This window comes from Camelus ferus, chromosome X (assembly GCF_009834535.1).
Source record: "Camelus ferus isolate YT-003-E chromosome X, BCGSAC_Cfer_1.0, whole genome shotgun sequence".
NCBI lineage: Eukaryota > Metazoa > Chordata > Mammalia > Artiodactyla > Camelidae > Camelus > Camelus ferus.
The window spans coordinates 62,577,329-62,600,336 of record NC_045732.1 but is presented as its reverse complement, the minus strand read 5'-3'; the positions used below and the strand labels follow the sequence as shown (position 1 = coordinate 62,600,336).

The 23,008-nt window shown below is 35.3% G+C and overlaps 1 protein-coding gene across 1 annotated transcript in view; it reads right to left on the bottom strand.

Annotated features, from left to right (window-relative positions):
* Window positions 1–23,008, bottom strand: part of DIAPH2 (diaphanous related formin 2) — a 780,329-nt gene that overhangs the window by 697,057 nt on the left and 60,264 nt on the right. The window contains exon 4 of the mRNA XM_032474690.1: window positions 14,401–14,505. Coding sequence (XP_032330581.1) covers window positions 14,401–14,505 — 105 coding nt within the window. The remainder of the gene's footprint in view (window positions 1–14,400; window positions 14,506–23,008) is intronic.

Sequence of the window (23,008 nt, the reverse complement as noted above, 5' to 3'; positions counted from 1 at the left end):
TGGATACTAATCCATATTATGAATATCTGTTGACCACAGATGGGAAATGCCTTGGACAGTATATACTACTCAAAAAAAAAAAAAAAAAAACTCCATGGAAAATGGCCAGACCCCAGCAATCTGAGGATAGAGGCCATGTCCTCCTTAAAAAAAAAAAAAAAAAAAAAAAAAAAAAGATGCACAAACCTACAGAAATACACATAATATGCACCTCGAATGAGAAAATACATGAAAGGGCTTTAAAAACTCTAAAGCACTTTTATAAATCTAAGGTGGCATTTTTAAGATGATCCTATTCTGCCCTTACCCCATTCACAGGAGCTGATTTTGGTTCAACCACACAGTCCTTTCCTAACAGATAAGCGAGCAAGTAAAAGAAACTTGATTAACTGAAATGGGAAATGGAATCATACTTTATTTTTTTTTTAATGGAGGTACTGGGGATGGAACCCAGGACCTCGTGCATGCTAAGCCTGCTCCCTACTACTGAGCTGTACCCTACCCCTACCTTGATCATAATTTTATCGTGTCCAGTTTTTCTCCTGAGGACAATGCTACCTAGATCAAGAAAGCATTGTCTCCTAAGAAATATCCCTGTGCCACGCCACTTAAAGTTTGATAACAGTAACAGCAAATTTTACACATAGCTTTTAAAGGATATACAGTACAGAGACCTTATTACCTAACAAAAACAAATATACACACAAAAAAACACTTATATAATTATCTCATGCTATATGGCTGATCAAAATTTTTGCCATTAAGTAAAAAAAAAAAAATCAATGCAATATGAAATAATGACAACACTAGTTTCAAAAGTCTTACACCAAGCATCAGATTTTAAGTGTGTTCTTTTTACCTGATAATATACACAGGGAAATATCCTCAACTGAAATTTGTAACATGATCACAATCAAAATACACAGAAAATAAACTGGCAGTGCAGAATCCTACATGAAAAGGATATCTTTTTGTTGGCAATATCAGGATATACTATAAGACATAACTACCCCATACTCATAAATATTAATGTAATCAATTTACAAATCATATGTCTAAACTAAAGTCAATATCCATACTTTTAGACGTTTCCAAATGCCCAAGGTAAGATGACTTGCTAGTATTTTATAATCGACATTATCTTAGCATTCCTTAAACAATGAATTTAATCTGGCAGGATGAAATAATGCAATTTACGACAGTGCACTGGAAGGGAAGGGACTGATAAGAAACTGTTCTAAAAATGAATGGAGGTTTAAATAATAAAACCTTTCAAAACATATGCAGATATTCCTATCTAAAACAAGTATAATTCACAAGCTGGCTTGCAGTATTAAAACATAAGGAAATAGGAAAGGAGCTACTCATTGCACACGATGAATATGAAATTAGAAAAGACTGAAATTGGAACTGTAATGGTGCTGGTGCTATTTTTTAAAGATCACTTATAAAATATACCATCGTTAAACAGTCTCAGGTCTTATTTTCATCAGATTACCAAGTGAGTTTTTCTACTTTATATATACTAGCTAAAAATAATTGCATTGATTATTTTTATTCTGATTGAATTTAATTTTTAAGAAAATTGTCATCACCATACAACTAAATTTTTAAAATACTGTACAATTTCTAAACCTGTAAGGAAAAACAAGCAAATTGGAGTGCAAGAAAGCCATGTTTTAGCAGGAAGCAGCTACTTCAAACTTCAATAATCAATGTTTTGTCTCCCCCTTCTGGACTATATAATTTTTTTTTTTTTTAAAGCCAGCAAAGTAAGATTTGGTCTTTTTTCACGGGACATACTCAAATAATTGTTCTGACGCAAGTGTAACATTACATGAAGTAATCATTACAATACTATTCAATCAGTAAACTAATAAAACTTCAATTTAATAATACAATAGCATCTTAACAGTCCACAAATACATCCTGCCATGCTGAGTGGTATTTTATGGATATTATAATTACTAGGTGGCTTGTAGTAAGAAACATATCAATAACATTTTCAATTTATTACTTTGAGCCTGGCCATACCATTATATTTTTAACAGGAACTTTCTTTCAGTATGAACTTTTTCACTAGACTGGGGGAATGAATTCATTTGGCTCTATTTTGAGGAAAAGGTCTTACAATACTCACTTAATCAGCGCCCTGGATTCCGATGCCCCAATTAGATCAAACAAACATACATTGTACCTGCCCCTCACCTATGATGGGACTGTCCTTTTGACTCAGATTATTTAGAAACACTGCAAAAGGTACAACTGTGACATTCTAATAATATAAAATGGCTTATCTAGTGAGCAATATTCCAAATATGCCAAAATGATTAGCTCTTTTCTATCTGGGTCCACTGAGTCAGAGAAGTACACATGACCTTCATTGCCTAGTACAGATAATGAGGCTGCAGTTTATAAACAGATAAATGCTATTAGAATGATAAACAGCATATGTTCAGCAGCGATGTGCAGAGACTATATCTAAAATAGTAAAAGTAGGAGTCTGAAACAGAAAACCAAATTATAAAATTCTACTCAATGCAACAAGTGCTAAAGAAATGGTCTCGCATGGTGATCACCTTATTTCTGTTTCTGTGATTTTACTAATTTCTCCTTGATTAACAGGTCTAAACTGGACTCATCCTGTTTTACTCCAAACAGGGTCTTGCTCCTGACTTCTCCACGAATGCTCAAGTCACCATCACTTCAGTCGCCCACGCTTGCAATTTCCATCATTACTGATTCACACGGCTCCTCCGCCCTCTTTAGTCCTTTGCTGAGGCTGATATGGTCTACTTCCACAATCTCTCTCTCTCATCCAGAAACTCCACCTAGTTTTTACCAACCACTCTCCAGTTCACGGTCTTATCACTTAAACTACTGCAACAACTCCCAGCTTCAACTCGCTGCCCCAGACTCTAACCTCTCTGATTTCCACTGCTCCATTAAGCTTCCCCAAATACAGCTGGGATTCTGTCATCCGGGTGCTCAAAACCTTCCAGGATTCCTCACTATTCAAGTACCAACTCCTCGGCACAGCCCTCCTAAAATGACCTTAACCTACCTTTCCACATTTACAACCACTGATATGTTTAACCTGTTTTTAGTTACCTTAACAAAAATACCCCCATACTTCCCCTTGTTCACTCCCCGCCAACTACAGGGACCTCTTTGCTATTCTTCCAATACTCATGGCACACTCCTGCCTCAAAGCCTTTGCACTTGATGCCCTGTGCCTTTTATGTAAAGCTCTTTCTTCCCCAGTAGCGGTATTGGCTCCCCCAATTTCATTCATGTCTTTGTTCAAATGTCACTTGCTCAGAGGGCTCACCTATCTAAAACAGCGCATCCCTCATCCCACTCAGCTTTCACATCTTGCTTTTCTTCCTTCATAGCACTGACCAAGACCTGCCATTATATTTGATGTGTCTTCTTGTCTGTCTCCCCAACTGGAATGTCAGCTCCATGAGGAATTTATCTGTATGGTTCACCATCCGAGCACCTCGGATAGTGCCTGGTATGTAATAGGTGTCCAGTAACTTTCTGTCCAAGAAAGGAATGACACTGTGGCTACAGAGGTTAACAAGGTCACGGCAATGACTGAGTGCTGAATCAGGAATTCAAATTCAGGGCTTTAGGACGCCAAAACAAGCACTATCCCAAAAGACTCCCTACTGCTTGCCCTAGGCGCTCATCTATTTCTGTCATGAAATTACCTTATATTTAACATTGTTAGATCTGGTCACTATAATGCAATTTTCCAATTATCATATGTAATCATGTCAATGCTTACTCTTTTTTCCCCCCTACAGAAGAATGGTTCTTTTTCCACCTGTGGGGAAATTACTCCTGTCTTGCAGTGAAATCAAATCAATCATCTTAGCTGATTTCTAAATCTGTTTTATGTAATGTGTTACTAAATAATAAAAACAATTTATTTTCTTTCAAAAAGTTTACAGCACTTATAACTAGAAGACACTGAGAAAGCCATTCAGTTCTTTCTATCTCTAGCCTATTCAATTCTTTTTTGCTATTTTAAGATATTGACAAGATATTTTATCATTTCCTTTCGTAGATGGCATCTATAACAAATCTTCAACTATTTTATTAAACCTTTAAAATGACTTCGTCAATATTATCTTGAGACCACATACGGTTTTAATTTTTTTCTCAAAAAAGCCCAGCAATAATCTATACTACATTTACACACAGCTTCCTATAGAAGCAAAACATTCTTTTTTCCATCCAGCTGAATCCTTCCCACCATTCTTGACCAAGAGTAAATCATCCTATCAAACTGCACACATTGTGCGTACTTAGCCAAAAAAATGGCAGCTCATAGTATTATCTTATTTTACCATGTAATCTTCATGTTCTTTCAGACCAAGCATTTTATAGAATTTAATATCTTTAACCAAAAAAATGTAATTTAGACCTATTTTTTACAAGGCTTTTTATATGTTAAGTATATTAAATATCAACAGTAAACTTCAAACCCATCCTGAATTGAGTATTATCCTCATTTTATCGATGGAGAGACTGAGGTTCAGAGATGTTAAGTAAATTATTTAAGGTCACACAGTTACTATGCAGCAGAATTGGAAGCTGACCTCAGGTCGATTTGCCTCTAAACGCATGGACCTCTACTAAAATTTGCATCCCTTCTTAGGGTCTACAATGTGGATATAAAAAGACAGACCCACTGGGTAATAGAGAATATTATTCAAGGGTGTACATTATTAGTACCTAAAGTAATATAGGAGTGTTATAAAAGAAGCCATTAAAGAACATATAATGTAATAGAAACTATAAGGTAATGTAGAAAGTGATTCTATATAAGAGTTAAAAATAAAATGCTACAGAAGTTCAGATAAATTACTAGGAGGAAATCAGGGGGTAGGGGGATGGGAATCAAGGCAGATTTCATGGAAGAGCTGAAAATGGGCAGAAGGCTGACACAGGAAGGAAAATATTCTAAGCACAAAACAAACAAAAAGATCCAATGAGCCAAGTCAGAAGCAAGACTGCATGAGGCTGAGCAAATGGTTATGTTCAGGTAACAGCCTCATTTTTTTTTAAATTGAAGTACAGTTGATATACATTATCTAAGCTATAGGTATACAACATAGTGATTCATAATATTTAAAGGTTATACTCCATTTATAGTTATTATAAAGTATTGGCTATACTCCCTATGTTCTACACTATATCCTTGTAGTTTATTTTATACATAATAGTTTGTACTTCTTAATCCCTTGCCCCTGTATTACCCCTTCCCCTATATTACCCCTCCCCTTGTCCCTCTCCCTACTGGTAACCACTAATTTGTTCCCTATATCTGTGAGACTGTTTCTTTTTTGTATAGTCACTAGTTTGTTGTATTTTTTAGATTCCACATATAAGTGATGTCATACAGTATTTGTCTTTCTCTGTCTGACTTATTTCACTTAGCATAATATCCTCCAAGTTCATCCATGTTGTTGCAGATGGCAAAACTTCATTCTTTCTTATAGCTGAGTAGTATTCCATTGTGTATATATATCACATTTTCTTTATCCATTCATCTGTGGGTGGACACTTAGGCTGCTTCCATATCTTGGCAATTATAAATAATGCTGCTTTGAACAATGGAGTACATGTTTATCTTTTCAAATTAGTGTTTTCATTTTTTTCAGATATATACACCAGGGTGGAATTGCTGGGTCATATGGTAGTTCTATTTTTAGTTTTTGGAGAAACCTCCATACTGTTTTCCACAGTGGTTTCACTAATTTAGATTCCTACCAACAGTGTACGAGGGTTCCCTTTTCTCCATGTCTTCACCAACATTTGTTATTTGCATTATTTTTGATGATGGCCATTCTGACAGGTGTGAGGTGGTATCTCAGCATGGTTCTGATTTGCATTTCCCTGATGATTAGCAACATGGAATATCTTTCATGTGCCTGTTGGCCATCTGTATATCTTCTCTGAAAAAATGTCTATTCAGTTCTTCCGCCCATTTTTTAATCGGGTTCTTTGTTTTTTGCAACAGCCTGATTTTTAAAGTAAATTTATAAAAGAGAATAGTGAAAACTAAGGCTGATGGTAGTTTGAGAACAGGAAGGCCTCAAATGCCACCATTTCTGCTTCTCATCAACACTGGATAGATAAAACAAAGACAAGGTCATGTAGACCTGGTGCATGGCATACTCTATCTTTCCATTTTCAATCTGGCTTCTACATCACTCAATTTTTGACCAACACATGTAGTCTTTAGGCACCCATAATACTTGTTATTTCTTCTCTCCGGAACACATCTTATGAAATTCTTATCTGTCCATTTTATCAACAAACATTTCCCATCTTTTGTAGATTAATGAGACCACATAAAATGAACCGTTTTGTATCTGACTTTCACCAGTGTGATTTTAAATATTGCTTTTTCACTCCTATCTCTAGTCTCAACAACGACAAAAAGGTTGCTTGCCCTTTGCTCCTGAAGGCACCATTCCCACCTAAAACTAGAACTAATCCTTTACCACTTCCTCTAGAAGTTGATTTTCTAGTTTCCTCCCTTTATTGCAAGACTTGCAGACTCCAATGTAAGCAGCAGCTCACAGACAAAGCAATGGGTATGAAACTGTTTCTACTGCAGATCAATCATAATATCTACTTCATTATACTGTCTTTCAAAACACTCTTGGACAAGATGAAACTGATCGCTGAATCATATGCAGCCACTCTGCCACCTTTCCTATACTATATCTTCAGATCTTATCTTTATTGTGTTTACCTATCTTCCCCATTAGACCTGGTATTTTGAGGGCAGGAGCTATGTTCATTGGGGAAGACAGACATATAATTTATAATAATAAAATATGATAAACATTATAATAGAGCTATATACATGGTGCTATGGGAAGGAAGGAGTTATCTAAGACTGCTTCTTCTTCGAAGACTGACATGAAGCTTAATCCTGATGGCTATTTAGGACCTTGCTGGGCACAGTCAAGAAGAAAAGGGCATTCCGGCTCAAAGAAATAGGATATGCTTGATTTACAGGTATTAAAGAGCAGAATGTTAAGGAATTGCCAACCGTTCCTGGACAGATAGAGAACAGGCGCATGTAAGAATGCAGCTGGAGATGAAATCAGAAAAGGACGCAGGGGTAAGACCACAAAGAGCAATAGGGGACCCTTTGAAAGTCCTGAGGGGGAAGCAGCACCATCTCCTGTGACACTGTACAGCACGCAGGGGCGGGGTGAAAGAGCAAAGACCAGGAGATGATTGAGGAGGCAATGGCAATGACAGGTGTCTTACATGATGAGCCTGGACTAAGGCAGCAACAGCGAGGGTAAGTAGGGGAGAGAGTTGAGAGTTATTAGGAGAAATAATAATCAACAGAACTTGCTGACTGGATGTGGAGAAATCAGTAATATTTTAGTGACTTCTGGCACAGGCCATTGGATTGCTGATGGTGCCAAGGCCCGATAGAGAGGCTGGCTCTGGCCCACATTAACATAAGCTCCAGATTCCTTTATTGCCCAAAACTCTGTTATTTAACCCCACCTTTCCACACCCAAGCCTCCAGTTCAATGCAGGTCCTCACTGACTCACACATGTCTCCTAGGTAGCTCCCCCAACAAATGTCTACCATAATCCAGTCTTTCTCAAAGTGAGCTCTACAGCCTACCTGAAGAATCTCCGGTGGTGCTTGATAAAAAGGCAGTGTTCTTGGCCCTATCCCAGACCCCATGAGGGAGAAAATTTGCATTTCGGTATAGCTTCAACTTTGAGAACCATTAGCTTAATCCAGCCTGCCTACTACTATCAAATTTATTTTTCTTAAACCCTGCTCTTCCTCCTGTCACTTGCTTGCTAAACTAATTTCTCATCGTCTACCTGGACTTCAAGATTCTCTTCCAACTTAATTTTTGAATCTTTCATATATACGTTTTTGTTCTTTATTCTAACAAAGGCAACCTCATCTCTCACTTCCCTCTTCTCCTCCACCCCCTCTATCCAACAAAATTTGGTTCTTTCTCCAAGCCTTTGCATTGAATGTCACTTCCATAATCTGAGAGCTTCTCCACCTTCTCTCCTCCCCAGTCAAATCCCAGCTACCATTACTAACTATTCCTGAAAGTCCAGAACTTTGCATGGAGTTTTCTCCAATTACTCTAACTCTACTTCTCTCTCCTGCTTATGTATTCCTATTACTCTTACACTCAGCAGGCACAATTTAAGGTTTGATTATTTCAACATATATTATTGAAACTATAAATTCTCTCATTCTTATTTTCTAATCATCAGGGCACCTAAAACATATGTTGGCACATAATAAGCACTAAAGAAATATTTGTTCATTTTTGGAATTATCCCAAAAGATCGACAGCTTTTTCCCCCTAAATGTCACATGAATTAAAAAAGAAAAAAAGAGGACTTCAATTTTTAAAAGCAAAACAAATGTAAATATATTCACTATTCCAGATATCACGGTACTTGGTGATGCTGTAGATAATGTTTCCTACCCTGTTTTTGAAATACAGACTGCTGAATCATGAAGGGCAGATAATTACAAATAGCTCTTAATCACAATACAGGCCACTTTTGCTGTATTATGTATAACAGTGTATCATGTCACTGTGACACTGAAATACGGTGTCTCAAGTACAGAACCTTTAGAAGACGGGAACAGAGAGAACCTTACAAGATAATTCAAGCCAATCACTTCAGTTTATCCACTTAATAACTGAACCTCAGAGAAATCACATGATTTGCCCAAAGTCACAGAGCTGTGGAGTAGCACCCAACCAAGACAAGCACTCAGGCCTCCTAACTGAACACCAAAGGTTGCTTTCATTACACTCTGAGCTTCAGTGATACTAAAGCAAAGTGAGATACTTTGATAAGAATTCCTGTTAGCATCAACCAGCCTTTTAGGAGTCTCTCCCTGTCATCCTGCAAAACTGAGGTCAAACACACAATTTCCTCAGAATCGTAAGGACTGAATGAAACAGGCACAATTCCAAAAAAAATTTGTAAAAGGAAGGAAAACTTTCTAAGACAAAATATACAAGCATACTCTAGTTCTAAAGCATTCCCCAAAGCCACAGGAAAAATACTTACCATAGCTAAATTCTAATCACCTGATCTTAATATTCTTCTCACTGCTTTGGTTAAAATATACAACAAAAGAGGAACCAAACATATAAAACACTGTAAGCAAAAATCACTCAATCCCCAAAAGCACACGTTCACATCTAAGGGTAAAACATCTTTTTGTACTCACCGTAACTTTACTTCCAACTATCTGCATGCAGGGGTCAACGGAGAGTGATTATGGTGTGAAAAAAAAAAAAAAACAAACAAACAGCAACAGCATTAGTAATCAGAAGCTTTTCACAGAAGTTAAGTGTTTAGTAAATTAGTAACTAGCTAACCATATGTGTATTTTTAATATGTTAGATCTAGAGGCTAACACAAATACACTGGTATTGATTTCTACCATATTTCAAAAATGTTTAAAGTCTGCAAAATAGAGATTCCCAAATAAAAGATGATTACTATTTGAGAATTTTTTTTAATATTCTGTAATCGGCTACTCAGCCAGTGCAGTCTAAATATCAAGTAATGCAAGATTAAATGTAATCAGGAATCAGATATTTCATCAGCCCACAACCCCTCAAAAATTATCAATAGAAAATTGAATTTTTTCCAAATACTGCTTTTTTTCTCTTTCCTTGTTGTAATCAGTATACTGTTTAGGTTGAAATCAGGTGTTTTAGAATATAAATATTGCATATAAAGTCATGTATTAAGTTAAGAAATAAACTTTAGACTGAAAACTGGAAAACTTTATATTGTTATGAATTTAAGGTTTGAAACATTGTTTTATATTAGACTTGAAAATTACAAAGATAGATTGCTTATGATTCTAGTTTTCTAGGTCATCCTAGCATTTCTATTACAAGAGCAGAGTTTTCTATATAATGTGAAGACAAAGAAGCAGTTTATATTTAAACATACAGTTACTCATAAGGAGGAAACAGCTCAAAAACTGCAACTTCAGTCAAGCTTTCCTAATGGTTAAGAGATAAAAGAATTTCTGAGAGGCAGAACTGTGTTTAAGAAAGCAAGAGGCAAAAATCAGAGTCCCAAATGTAATTTGATGCCAAAATCCAAATATAAATCATTCTTATCAGATTTCCACACTTGAATATCATGTTCAAAAAAGAACTAATCTATAATCTAAAACCAACGAACTGAATCCCTATAGAGTACACCTGAAACTAACACATTATAAACTGACTATACCTCAATAAAAAATTAAACCATTAATCTGATAGCAGTTATTATCAATATGTGTTCTATTTTTCAATTAGTACTTTAAAAATAAAAAATGTAATTGAAATCCCAATAAGAATCCTAAATTGAACGGGATACCTCAAGATACAAAAAGATAATGACAGTTTCCCACTAGGTTATTTCAGAGGAATCCATGAATCTCCAACTGGAGAAGCTGCTTCCTTAAATATTCATTTGACAGACTATTTACAGGCAGTGATTATTTGGTTGAATAAAAGCCTCTTTGGTGCCATTAACAGTCTTCTGAATTCAAAGATATGCTATTGACCTAAATTATTTCCTCCCACCAAAAAGACAGAGGTCTTATTTGTCCCTTATTTATTTAGCACAGACATGAAACTAAAAAAAGAATGCAAGCCTGTCTTAACAATTAAGGCAGGTCTATATTCAGTGAAACGACCAGAATATGGCCCATTTAATGATTCATTCAACTGGCAAAATGATTACATTTAGCTAAAGCACATCCAGCAAACAGATGACATGGGCCAAGGAAGCCAAAAGAAATTGATTTGGTCATGTTTGGGTTCAATTGTTTCACCATATCCAGGTAATGCCTGGAAAAGACCTGAGAAAGAAAATATCTGATAATGGCCAAGGCAAAACCACAATATATGTCTACACACATACTAATAGACATACTGCAACTCTCAACTGCTTATTATGTGAGTCAATCTAAAAAAAACTTATCGATGTATTTGGTTATCACTATTTTAAATTATTTCCTATCACATTTTTTAAATCAGTGATAACTTCATAAAAATATCATTTTACATATTTTTAAATCTCAACTTTAAAGACTGCAATTTAAGTTAGAAATAAACTAGTTTCTTAGTATTATCCTAATGGCATTGACATCTGGCAAACTGATGTTAGGATTTCAATGACTAAATGTTTCCTCATAGCTATCTATATAGCCTGTTAAAATATAACATGTAAGATTCCCAATAAATCACTGATGCATTTATTGTGCCTCTTTCAGGATTATGAATCGGTATGACGATGTTGCAATATTTAAAAAAGCCTGGTTTTCCATTTCTGAAAACAAGTCGGTGTTTTGAAAATCTACTCTTCCGCATTATCTGTGGCCAAATTATCCGTGTACCAACTGCCCTGGGTCAGGGCCATAACTGCGCTTGTTGCAATGAGCGTGCGAGTCCAGCTCGAGCAGAGAAGAGGCTGTTCTCTGCTCCCTTATCTAAAGTCCATTCATCACTGACAGCAACTCAAGCTACTTTTTTCCTTTCACATTATGGGACTTGAAGGGGAAGAAAACTAAGCAATGGTTTTCAATCAGTATCTTTTAATTTCCTTTATATTCTCTTATTTCAGGCTAATTTGGACACAGTTAATTACACAACAAAAGACTCTCCTTTGCTTTAGAAACAGGTTTTGAGCACAAGCCTGTGTATTAGTTTTATCTTGCTTTACTGTCCTTACCCCGGAACCCAGGAGAATGACGGGCGTTTCTTATTAATAGTGCTCATATTTCATTGGTTTCTTTTCCAGTTCCATAGAAAATGACTAATGCAGGTGTTAAAGAGGTATATGTACAATTTATGTTTAAATTTAACTATAATTCTCACATGTTTCACATATGACTATAAAACATTTTTCCACCAGGGACTCTAGCCCTTAACTTTGTTTTCACTTCAAGTTTGAAAGTTTTGACTATCTGTAAAGTATTTTCATAAAGAAGTGCTTACAATCATATCTACTTTAAATGTTGGAAACATTCTGACCCAGTGTATCAAGCTGATGAAAAAGTAAGCATAAAAAAGCATAGCATGCAAAGCATATCTAGAGCCTACAAAAAAGACAGCAGGATGGAAACTTTGCTTACACACAGGTAAACAGCCATAGGTGAGGTTATAATTTATGCAAATTTTACTGTCATGATCATGCAGCAGTCAAAGGATGAGAAGATGGTTTGTCACTGTGTGGCATCCCTCTCACCTTCAAAAGGAAAATCATATATGCAATTTTCTTTGTTTTAGCCACAGAAAACTCAGCACTAATTAATGTCTCACCAAGGTGAGAAAGCTTTAAAACATGCTTATCAACAGGCTTTCTTGCATCCTAATATTGGGTCCATGAAAAATATTGGCAAATAAAATGTATAACCTTAGAACTCTAATGAAAGTTCTGTACACACGTCAGGTGCTCATGTGTGTGCTAAATGAAACAAATTTAAGTCATCTACTAGTTATAGTACTGATTTTGAAGCTAATGCCTTAAACACAGAATTTTCATGTATTTCGAGAAACATTTCATTTCCATCTTTCAAATAAAGCAATTCAAGAGAGCTCATCTAACATTCACCCAAATTTTAGAATTTTAATCTAAAAAATGATTCTATAACTTAAAATGTGCATTTTTCTGGTCGGTTGAAGAGGAAACAGTGTAAGAACAAGTGAAAGTAAGTTCTACACAGAGATAGAGTCAAAATCAAAAGGTTAAGGAATATGACCTTCATACAGTCTGCATCATATTCAGTCTCACTTACACAAACAGAAACAACAACAAATGAGCCAGAGACACTAACAAAATCTTGTCATTAAAAACACCACATAATTACTCATATAATACTATCTGTACTTTGCACTCAGATTCAGCCGTATGGATTTACTAGTGTATTTGCCTTTAGGAATTTGAAAAAATAACACTGAAGGTACACCCTGCATTTCCTGAAGCATTTTACTGTGAACAATAACTTGAGTGCAAAAATGAGAGGAGATTCATCAGAATTTCAAAGTAAAACCCTATGCCTCACCTAATTCTATTGAAAACGACGCTCATGGCAAATTTCACTTATCACTTGAAACATATTTCTGCCCTTGGATACCAGAAGCAAATTAAAAAACATGCTGTTGCTCTGCTCTGGCAGAGCTGCAATGCGTTATGTTTAAATAGTTCAGCGTTCAGATTTAGCTTGCTTAAAGTACAATACGGAATCAATACAATAGTAGAATTCAGGGCAAAATGCATCAGTAATTGCCACTGCAATTACTGTACTGAAATAGCATTAACAGGACAGCCAAATAATTTTAGAACGTATTTTTCCAATGAAGAACTATTTTATTCACTGGTCAACATTTTAAATTTAAATTATGTATGTTTTAAATATGACTGTGTATGTGTAATATACATACCACACAAACATAAAATCACTGGGTCTGTGTTTTGTGTGTGTGTGTGTATATATACATACACATGCATATATAATATATACATACACATGCATATATAATATATACACACATAGTGATTTTCTGAACTCTAAATGTGAAAAGCTTCTTCACAGAAATTTAAGAGAGACAATTCACCTTTTCAAAAGATACTTTTTTTCTTACAAAAATAAATCAAACCTGAAAACTATTTTTGGAAGCACCTTAGGAAATGAATAAAGCAACACATTGCATTAAAACACTAAGTTTTTCCTGCTGAAAACAAGTCTTTTCAAAGAGCCCTACTTTCAAAGAGACTCACACACACACATTCAATTAAAGTTCCTCTTAAGCACCCTCCTTTACGTTAAATGAAGCTGTACAATAACAATTATGAGGTAGCTTACATAGGTTGCATCAAAAAAATAATGGAAAAAAATAACAAAACTGCTTATTAAAAATACCGCTAAAAATTTCATGCAAGCAGATACCAGATACATAGCTTTAATGTAAACTTAGTCAAACCTTGTGACTAGGTTATGCTTGTGTCTTCTCCCTCAAAATCTGAAATTTTCATGTAACAAACTGCAGACTAAGTGGAACACCTGCAAATTGCTGTCACTGGTTAGTGAGCGCATGAAACCTCCACCCCAAAACTTCCTAGATTAACTTAGAGCCTTCTCTTCTTTGCCTGGTTTATTAGAATGGAAGTCTAAGAACAGTTTTGAAATATATACTAAGTGTACCAAAGTACATGTATATGCTTTTTTACGAATAGTCTATATGAGTACATTGAGGCAAGAACTGAGAAATCTGAGGTTTGGTTATTTTTAAGCAGATAAAGCTAAGCTCATTACGTGCTTGCCAGGAAAGTCTCACTACTTACAGATTTGGCAGTAGCGGAAATATACTGGCCGACCATCTCACGCTTGGTGGTAAAATCTTTGTTTCGTAAAGGAGCTTTCCGTTCTTCGTTAAGGTTCATGTCCTCCTGTTAAAAAGAACATTTATTGTGAGCAGTAGCAAACTTCTGCTTGAAAGTTTCCAAAGTGATTAATAAATATTAATCTTCTCTGTCTTAAAATAGTAAGTCATGCTGTGACCAACAACACTCATCATTTTTGTGGCTCCTTCACTATTATTATTCAATCTAGGTACCATAATCTTCTATAAATTTTACCACATATTCATGGTTCATAGCTCTACCTACTCAACTAATGAGCAGAAAGAAAAACATATTTTTAAACTATTTCACAGAATAAACCGGCAGTTTACAGCATAGATATACATCATACAGCCTTAGCAAAGCTATTTATTTACCCCGATAGCAAAAATAAACAAATAAACGAACACTTTACTATTTGGCATATGCTCCTTTAGGATCATTACCATCAAGAAGAGTAAATATGATTTGTAAATTAACAGGAAATATGTATCTGTAATATGTCACTGAAGAAAAATTCATGAGAAGTTGCAGAATTTAGAAAAGCAAAAAAAAAAATCAGAAACATAGTTATCTGTATTGGGGTAACAAAAACTACTCACTGAGGGGAAAAACAGTCAGTTACAAGAACACACTGTTTTGAGGTTCAATGAACTTTGGCTGGGAATGTTCCTTTATCTCGTGATACGCACACTTGTGCAACTTTCACTACACATATTATTTTTCTTCATTTTGAAACTCATGTTAACCCCTGCATCATATTAAGACACTCTCGAAGGGTCACAAAACCAAGTTGGAAATGACCATGCTTCAAAAAGCAACACAACATTGTAAACTGACTATACTTCAATAAAAAATATATATATACACCCAAAAAAAAAGCAATATCAAATGAAGAGACAACGTACAGAATGGAAGAAAATGTTTACAAACCTTACGTCTGATAAGGGATCTGTATCCAAATTACAAAAAGGATTCTTATAAATCAACAGTAAAAAGACAAATAACCCAATTAAGTGGGCAAAGGATTTGAATAAATATTTCTCTAAAGAAGATATACAAATGGCCAATAAGCATGTGACGTTCAACATCATTAGTCACTGGGGAAATGCAAATCAAGAGATACCACTTCACTCCCATGAGGATGGCTAGGATGAAAAGGTAATAATAACAAATGCTGGTGACGATGTGGAGAAATTGGAACCCTCACATGCTGCTGGTGAGAATGTGAAATGATGCACTCTGGAAAATAGTCTGGCAGCTCCACAAGAAGTTACAGAGTTATGACATGGCCCAGCTTATATCCAAGAGAAATGAAAACATGTTTCCACACAAAAACTTGTATGTGATTGTTCATAGCAGTAGCATCGAAGAGTGGAAACAATCCAAATATCCATCAAGTGATGAATGGATAAACAAATGTCATATGTCCACACAATGGAATAATGATCAGCCATAAAGAGGAATGAAGTACTGATACATGCTATAGCACAGATGAACCTTGAAATCACATTATGCTAAATGAAAGAAGCCTGTCAAAAAAGATGATACATGATTCCATTTATATCAAATGACCAGAATAGGCAAATCTATAGAGACAGAAAGTGGATTCATGGTTGTCAGGGGCACGGTAAGGGGGGATGGGAGAGTTGGGGAGTGACAACTGACAGATATGTTTCTTTCAGGTGTGATAAAAATGTTCCAAAATTGATGTGATGGTTGCACAACTCTTTGAATATATAGAAAAACACATTGAACTATATCCTTTAAGAGGATGAATTTTACAGCATCTGAATTGTACCTCAATTTTTTTAAAAAGGAAATCAGTATTTTTATCCCTTTACTTGCTGAGCAATTCTTACATTATTTTTTTAATCAAGTAAACTAATGGGCAAACCAAAAAAACTAAAATTAAAGATTCATATGTGAGAATGGGGGGGGGGGGACAAAGGAGCCATAAAAAAATATTCAAACCACATCTATCTATTGAATAGTAACTTTAATGACCACAAGAATCTCATGATCGATATTTGCACCCACTGCAGTGACTCTTATGATGATTCACTCAAAATCAATACCTATAAATTTCGTGTATATATACCTGACCCCCCTTCCTAATCACCTCTACTTCTACTTTTCCTATCTTATCTCATTTCTCATTTGTATATCCTACTTTTTAATGACTTAAAGGCAGGAGACATCTTTTTCCTCTCTTTCTCTCATAGGCTAGATCTAGCATTGTTGGATCAAAGCAGAATCACAGAAATGAGGCTAGATAGCACTCTTATAAAAAGTCAGAGATGCTCATCTATGTTCTGTGTCGATTTCAACTAACAGGTAACTCACAATCTCCACAGTCTGCCTGTCCCATTATAAGGCAATTTAATTTTTGCGAAGTTTTTCTTTGGAGGACTGGAGCTAAAATATGTACAACAAAATACTAATATGTTAAGGTGGCAGGACTGTGTCATTATTTTTTCTTCCCTACTTTCTAGAATTTGAATCCCTTATTGACTGAACATGGACCACACACCAGGGGATCATACTATGTATGCTAGGCTGGCTAAGGAGTGCAAATTTGAAAGACTGCTTGTACCCACAAATGAAATGAGTTATTATTTGTGAAACACTTAGAACAATGCCTGAGACTAGTAAATGCTCTATTTGTTAGTTAGATAGGTAAAAATAAACAATTCATGGTCTAGGAGGGAAAAGAGATATGCAAACAAATCATTATAACAGAGGCATGTAGAGGATGTCTAGCCATGGTGGACACTGTTACGTTTAAAAATTTGGGCTACAGAAGTAATTCAAAAACCTGGTGCTGAGCATCCGAACTAAGAGAGATCTGAGATAGCCAGACTGGACAGAGGGAATAAACTCAAGGAACATATAAATGTTATATGAAAGCCACATTCTCTCCTTCAGGATAAAGTATACCTACCAGCTTCAACCTATCTTCAGTGTCTCTCTCAAATACTCTGTGTTTGATGAATCCAAGGAAGGAAAGGACTTTCCACCTCCTTCATCTTGTAATACTATACCTCTATTAATTCAGCCTTTGATTTTATGACCTTATTGGCAAGAACATCATTCTGCAGACTCACATTGTGTTTGTTTCCATCAAAACCCCTAAATACTGCTCACATATGCTAGACTATGTCTCTCCTATCTCAAAACATTCTAATTAAATTACAGTCTCCTGCAAACATGGTTAGCATGAACCTGCATCCCCCAAGTAGAATCAACTAAGGAACATGACAAGACTGAGTGTCTGTATTTGCACTTCACAGCCAGGCCTAAGAGTGTGGTAACACCACATTTGGCATCTCTAGGTAGAGAGCTGGCTCTTCCTTCTGGTGACATTTCTACGGTACCCTGGACCTCCAATTCAATTTTTAATGGGAAACACTGCTAAGATCATGCTATCAGAAGAGAATCATGGAGGCAGGGAGGACAGTAAGGGGAATACAGAGATTATAGACCTCAGAGGAATGTTGTCAAGATTAAGTGCGATCATGTACCCAAGCCTGGTGTATATTACCAGTTGTCCAAGAATGCTAGCTAGTAGTGTTACTATCACCTCCCTAGTCTCAGGGGTTTTTGGTTGTTGCTGTTTTAACACTTTTTATCTTACCCTTTTTGTATGTTCGAATAATAAAAGGTCGTCTGTAGTTTTTCTACATACACTATGCGGTTACACACTTCCATTACTTTGCTCATGATGCTGTTGTCTCTGCCTAGAATGCTGTCATCTTCACCACCCTCTCCCTCTATTAACTCCCATCTCATCCCACCTCACCCCAACCCGCTCAAATCCCTATCTGGCTAACTCAGATACTTCTGCTAATTCTTCAGATTTTCCCCCAAAGCACCTCATCTAGAAATGGTTATCTTCATTCTATTCTTCCATAATAATTTCCTATATTATAGCACTTAAAACAAAACTCTGATAAATCCGTCTCCCCCAAACTATAAGCTAACTGAGGGCAGAAACTGGGTTCTTTCTGATCTTTATATTCCCAAGCAAAGAGCATAGTTCCTGGAATGCACAAAGCATTTAATAGATATTTGTTGAAGCAATGTGGCATTTAGGAGCTTTTTCTCTAAATATCTTAATTTGCTTTACAGCCACAAACATTTTTTTATACCTCTAAATTTGCTGCACGGGTTGATTGCACGTAGGTACCATTCATATGAACAGAAGAGATCATAATGACTCATCTTATTCTTATAGAAAGCAGCAGCATACTACTAATTAGGCAGCTAATACTTCCAAATCATTAACTCCAGCTTTATAATATAATCATAAAACTAAACAGAGCAATACTCATAATTCAATATTAATTCTAAACAACATAATTGAACATGAAACTACTTCCAAACACACTGAGTTCTTATAGTACTCAAAACACAAAAGTTTTTAGGATATTTAACATTTAGTTTGTACTTTCACAGGACATGAGAAGAATGTAGTGCTTTGTGGTTTTTAAAAAAAATGCTGAAGTCTAAATAACTGACCACTTATAATATTTGTATTGTATTTGCATGAAGCCGTATTTGTAAACTGAACCACTTTTTCTCCTTCCACTTATGCTATGATGCAATTCTCCCATTATAGACAAAATCCTTCACTTCTTCAGCCGATAAACATTGTATTCTTAAAGTTATTACTGAGGAGCTATATAAGAATAGAGTTAAATTAGAAGTCAAAAGGTGGACCAGCTGCCTATTCATTCATTTGTACTTTTTCATTCATTCATTTTCATTCTCTCTCTTTCCTCTCTCCCCCATACATCTTTAAACAGGTGACAATATAATTTCTTAAAGTTTCTTGTGTTCTAACATCATTTTCTATTTTCCTAACCCTTCCACTTGTTTTCACATTTGCTTTATGAGAGGTAAATGTCAACAGTTTATGTTTTTACATCACTTTCTTCCCTACAGGAAGTGATACTTGCTCCTTCTTTCTATAAAATTTCTATAAATTTCTACGTATTTTCTATAAAGTAACTGTTTGTGTTTCTGCAACATGTATTGATTCCAGCTTTTAAGGCTGGATTTTCCACTTGCTGTTTTTAAATCTGAGTTTGACTTCACCATCAAATGTTTGCCCTCTTCCTTTTGTTTCTTAATAGTAATTATTCAACTATTCTTTAATTTCTATCCTGAGGGGACTTGTACCTCTGAAGAGAATGAACCAATGATACTCTAGTACCTAAAACTATATCCTAGCATGAACAGCAATTATAGTGATCTTTGATTATTTCAAGGCTATAAATTAATGGATTTTTACAACATTCGTTTATCTATTCTTTTCTAAAGATATGTTCATATAAAGATATGGTTTATAGAAACTTCCTCTAGCTTCTGTGGACTAGAAAGGACAGAACATTTCTTTTCAAAATTCTAATAAATGTATCAGGGATTTTTCACATAAGTAAATAATTGGCCAATTGTACCTGGTACTACTTAACTACCAAGCGTCTTCAAAAGAACCAGTGAATTTTACCTATATAGACTGTAGCCACATAACATGTAGAAGCTCACACAGAAAACAAAGCTAAAGGAAAAAAATTGCCCAAATACATTAACTCTACACATAGTATGGAGGAGCCAAAAGCAGGAAAAAAGCATGAAATTAAGTGAATGTTACTGAGTATTGTAGAAAACGTCTTCATCTATTTCTGCTTTCAGGTCCTGTTGGAGAGAACCAACTATGAACACCAACATATACCTCTTTACCATCAAGAAGGTAAATTTAGGATGTATATTTAGATATTAGGAAACACAAACATTATTTTCACTTTCCCATAATCCTTAATCCTGAGCTCAATACTCAATGGGTGATTTTCAGAGGTCAAAGATTACTTCAAGGATCCACTGTGGTTTGTGAAATATTTATTTTTGTTCAAAAACTTTGAAAAAAAATAAGCTGTAATATTTAACACAAGAATAACACTGGATCCACAGGTCCAAAAAGTACACGAGGTATCTTAAGGGGAGAGGGGAGTATTCACAACACATACTTGTTAACCATCAGTGTACTGCAATGCACTGCAGTTTATAAGTACTTGGTTAAGTAGACTGATAGATAAAACTAGGCAAAAAAGCCTAAGTCAACCCTCAAAACAACAACAGCAGCAAAATAGAAAAGCACCTTTAAAAGATTCCTGCAAAGACAACAGATTGAGGGCAATAATGACAATAATGCAAGCACAAGGGAACAAGAAAACGTAAGTCTGAGCCTTTCATCAGCCATATCCTATGATAAAAATAACGAAAATTTAAGGCTAATCGGAAGCTGATCCTACAAGATCAAAAAGTATTACCGTAACTATCTGAAATATGCATGTATATCAATTATCAGTGATGACTCTCACTTTATATGCATATTGTACCTTAAAATATTAGCTAATGATAGTATAAAGCTACCTCAAACTAGCAGACCATTTAAAATCCAAACATCTAGAGCGTGAGGGAAGCTTTTTCCATTTTCTCAGCAATAATTAGAATCATGCGACACGCAACTCAGTACTCAGTGAAATTTTATAAACTTAATGACACATGTTTAGAAGCCTCTTTTGAATTTCTTCTTTAATAGCAAAAGACAAAAGGTCCCATGACACTGAGGGAAACACTTGGTAGAAGCAGCTGAAATACTACTAATAATAATAATACATCCCGAACAACATGGCAGTAAACTAAAACACATTCCTTTGTTGGCAAGTAACTGTCAGAAGACACATAGAAATCATTGCTGAAAATTTGCTAAAACAAGTATTAGAAAAATTACTCAGTGTGGGAGGTTTATCATAGAGTTGAATGAAAATACAGCTGTTTTTTCTTTTAAACAACTCAGCTTGTATTATTTCCTAGATTGTTTCAATAATGAAATATAAAAACCACTTTTCTTTGAGTCACCAATGGAACAATCTAACAGAGAAAATGTATTGCTAAAATAAATGATTTATTTAATAAAAGGACATATTATGAAAAAAACTTCAAGTGGGAATGTTAACCCACATGTTAAATTCAAACCATTGCAAGAAACCAAAATACACAAAGTGTTGTAGAGAGTCAAGGATGTCTTCTTTTTTTAATAAAAAGATATTTCAAATACAGTAGAATATTTACAATTTTTTTAAATGAGATGGGAAGTGAGCATGAAAATGTGCTGTACCTTACAGAGATATCTCTGGCTATCTTAAGACAAAACATTTTAAAACCTCTGAAATTTAAAATGACTTGGGCATTTGTCATCCACAAAACGATGAGTAATCCCTTAACAGTTTAACAACTAGTGAGAAAGTAACTGGCTTTCAAATGAACTTCATTGAAAACGACACACATTGGCAGACCCAACTTTCAGGTCGGCCTCCTTCCCCTTGCATGACTCACCTCTTCCTTCTTCGGGCATTAGAGGCAGTGTCTGCAGCGGACGTGAGTAGACAAACGTCGGGGTGAGGGTCTACATATCAAGAATGTGGAAGAAAAATCGCATAGAGCCCTGCATGTCCCTGATGACAGCTAGTGAAGCCCATTTCTAAAGCCCATTTTGAACCCATTTATTCACAAATAAACAGATGCAACACTTCAGATTAGTTCCAAGAACAACTGACTGTCATCAGGGAAGATGGAAATGTACTAGCCATGGTCCAGCAGGAAACCTTTGCTTGATTAATGGATTGGAATGAGAACATTAATACTATGATTTAATAAGTGTTGCTAACGATGTTCTTGTTCCACTTGGACCTATGTATCTTTGCCAGATTTATGTTTCAGCTGTAACAGACATTAAACCAAATATCAAAATAAAATAGACTTGGAACTAAACCTTCTAATTAGTCTCTTTTTTTAACCAAGACATAAAAAATAATGACATAGTGACACTGCTCTCACTAAAAAGTCATTAATCACAACAGCAAAGGCTTTGAACCCTTAATAAATAAGATAAACGCACTTTAAATCATTTTCAAATCTTGTTTCATGTTTTTCTCATTCTTTACTATGTCTGTATTTTATAACATACATAGTATCAGTACATATTTTAAATAAAATATATTGGGGTTACTTGCTCAAATATATATATATATATTTTTTTTCTAACAGGGTAGGAAATCAAAAAGTTTAGAGACTACTACACTAGTTCAAAGGTGGACACTTTTTCTGTAAAAGGCCAAACAGTAAATGTTTTAGGCTTTGTGGGTCACAGGGTCTATATGACAACTACCTAACCTCTGCAATTATAGCCAAAAGGAGCCATCGACAATATGTAAACAAAGGGCTGTGACTACGGTCAACAAAATTCTGTTTATGAACACTGAATTTCATATAACTTTCATGTGCCCTGAAACAGTCTTCTTTTGATTTTGTGCAACCATTGAAAAATATAAAGACTATTCTTACCTTGGGAGTCATACAAAATAAAGTCGTAGACACGGGGATAGTGTCTGTCGTCTTTCTGTTCCCCTGCACTAACAAAGTATCTGACATTCAGCAGAGAACTGTCAAATAAATTTCTCCATGACAGAGAAATTTGTCTTTGAGG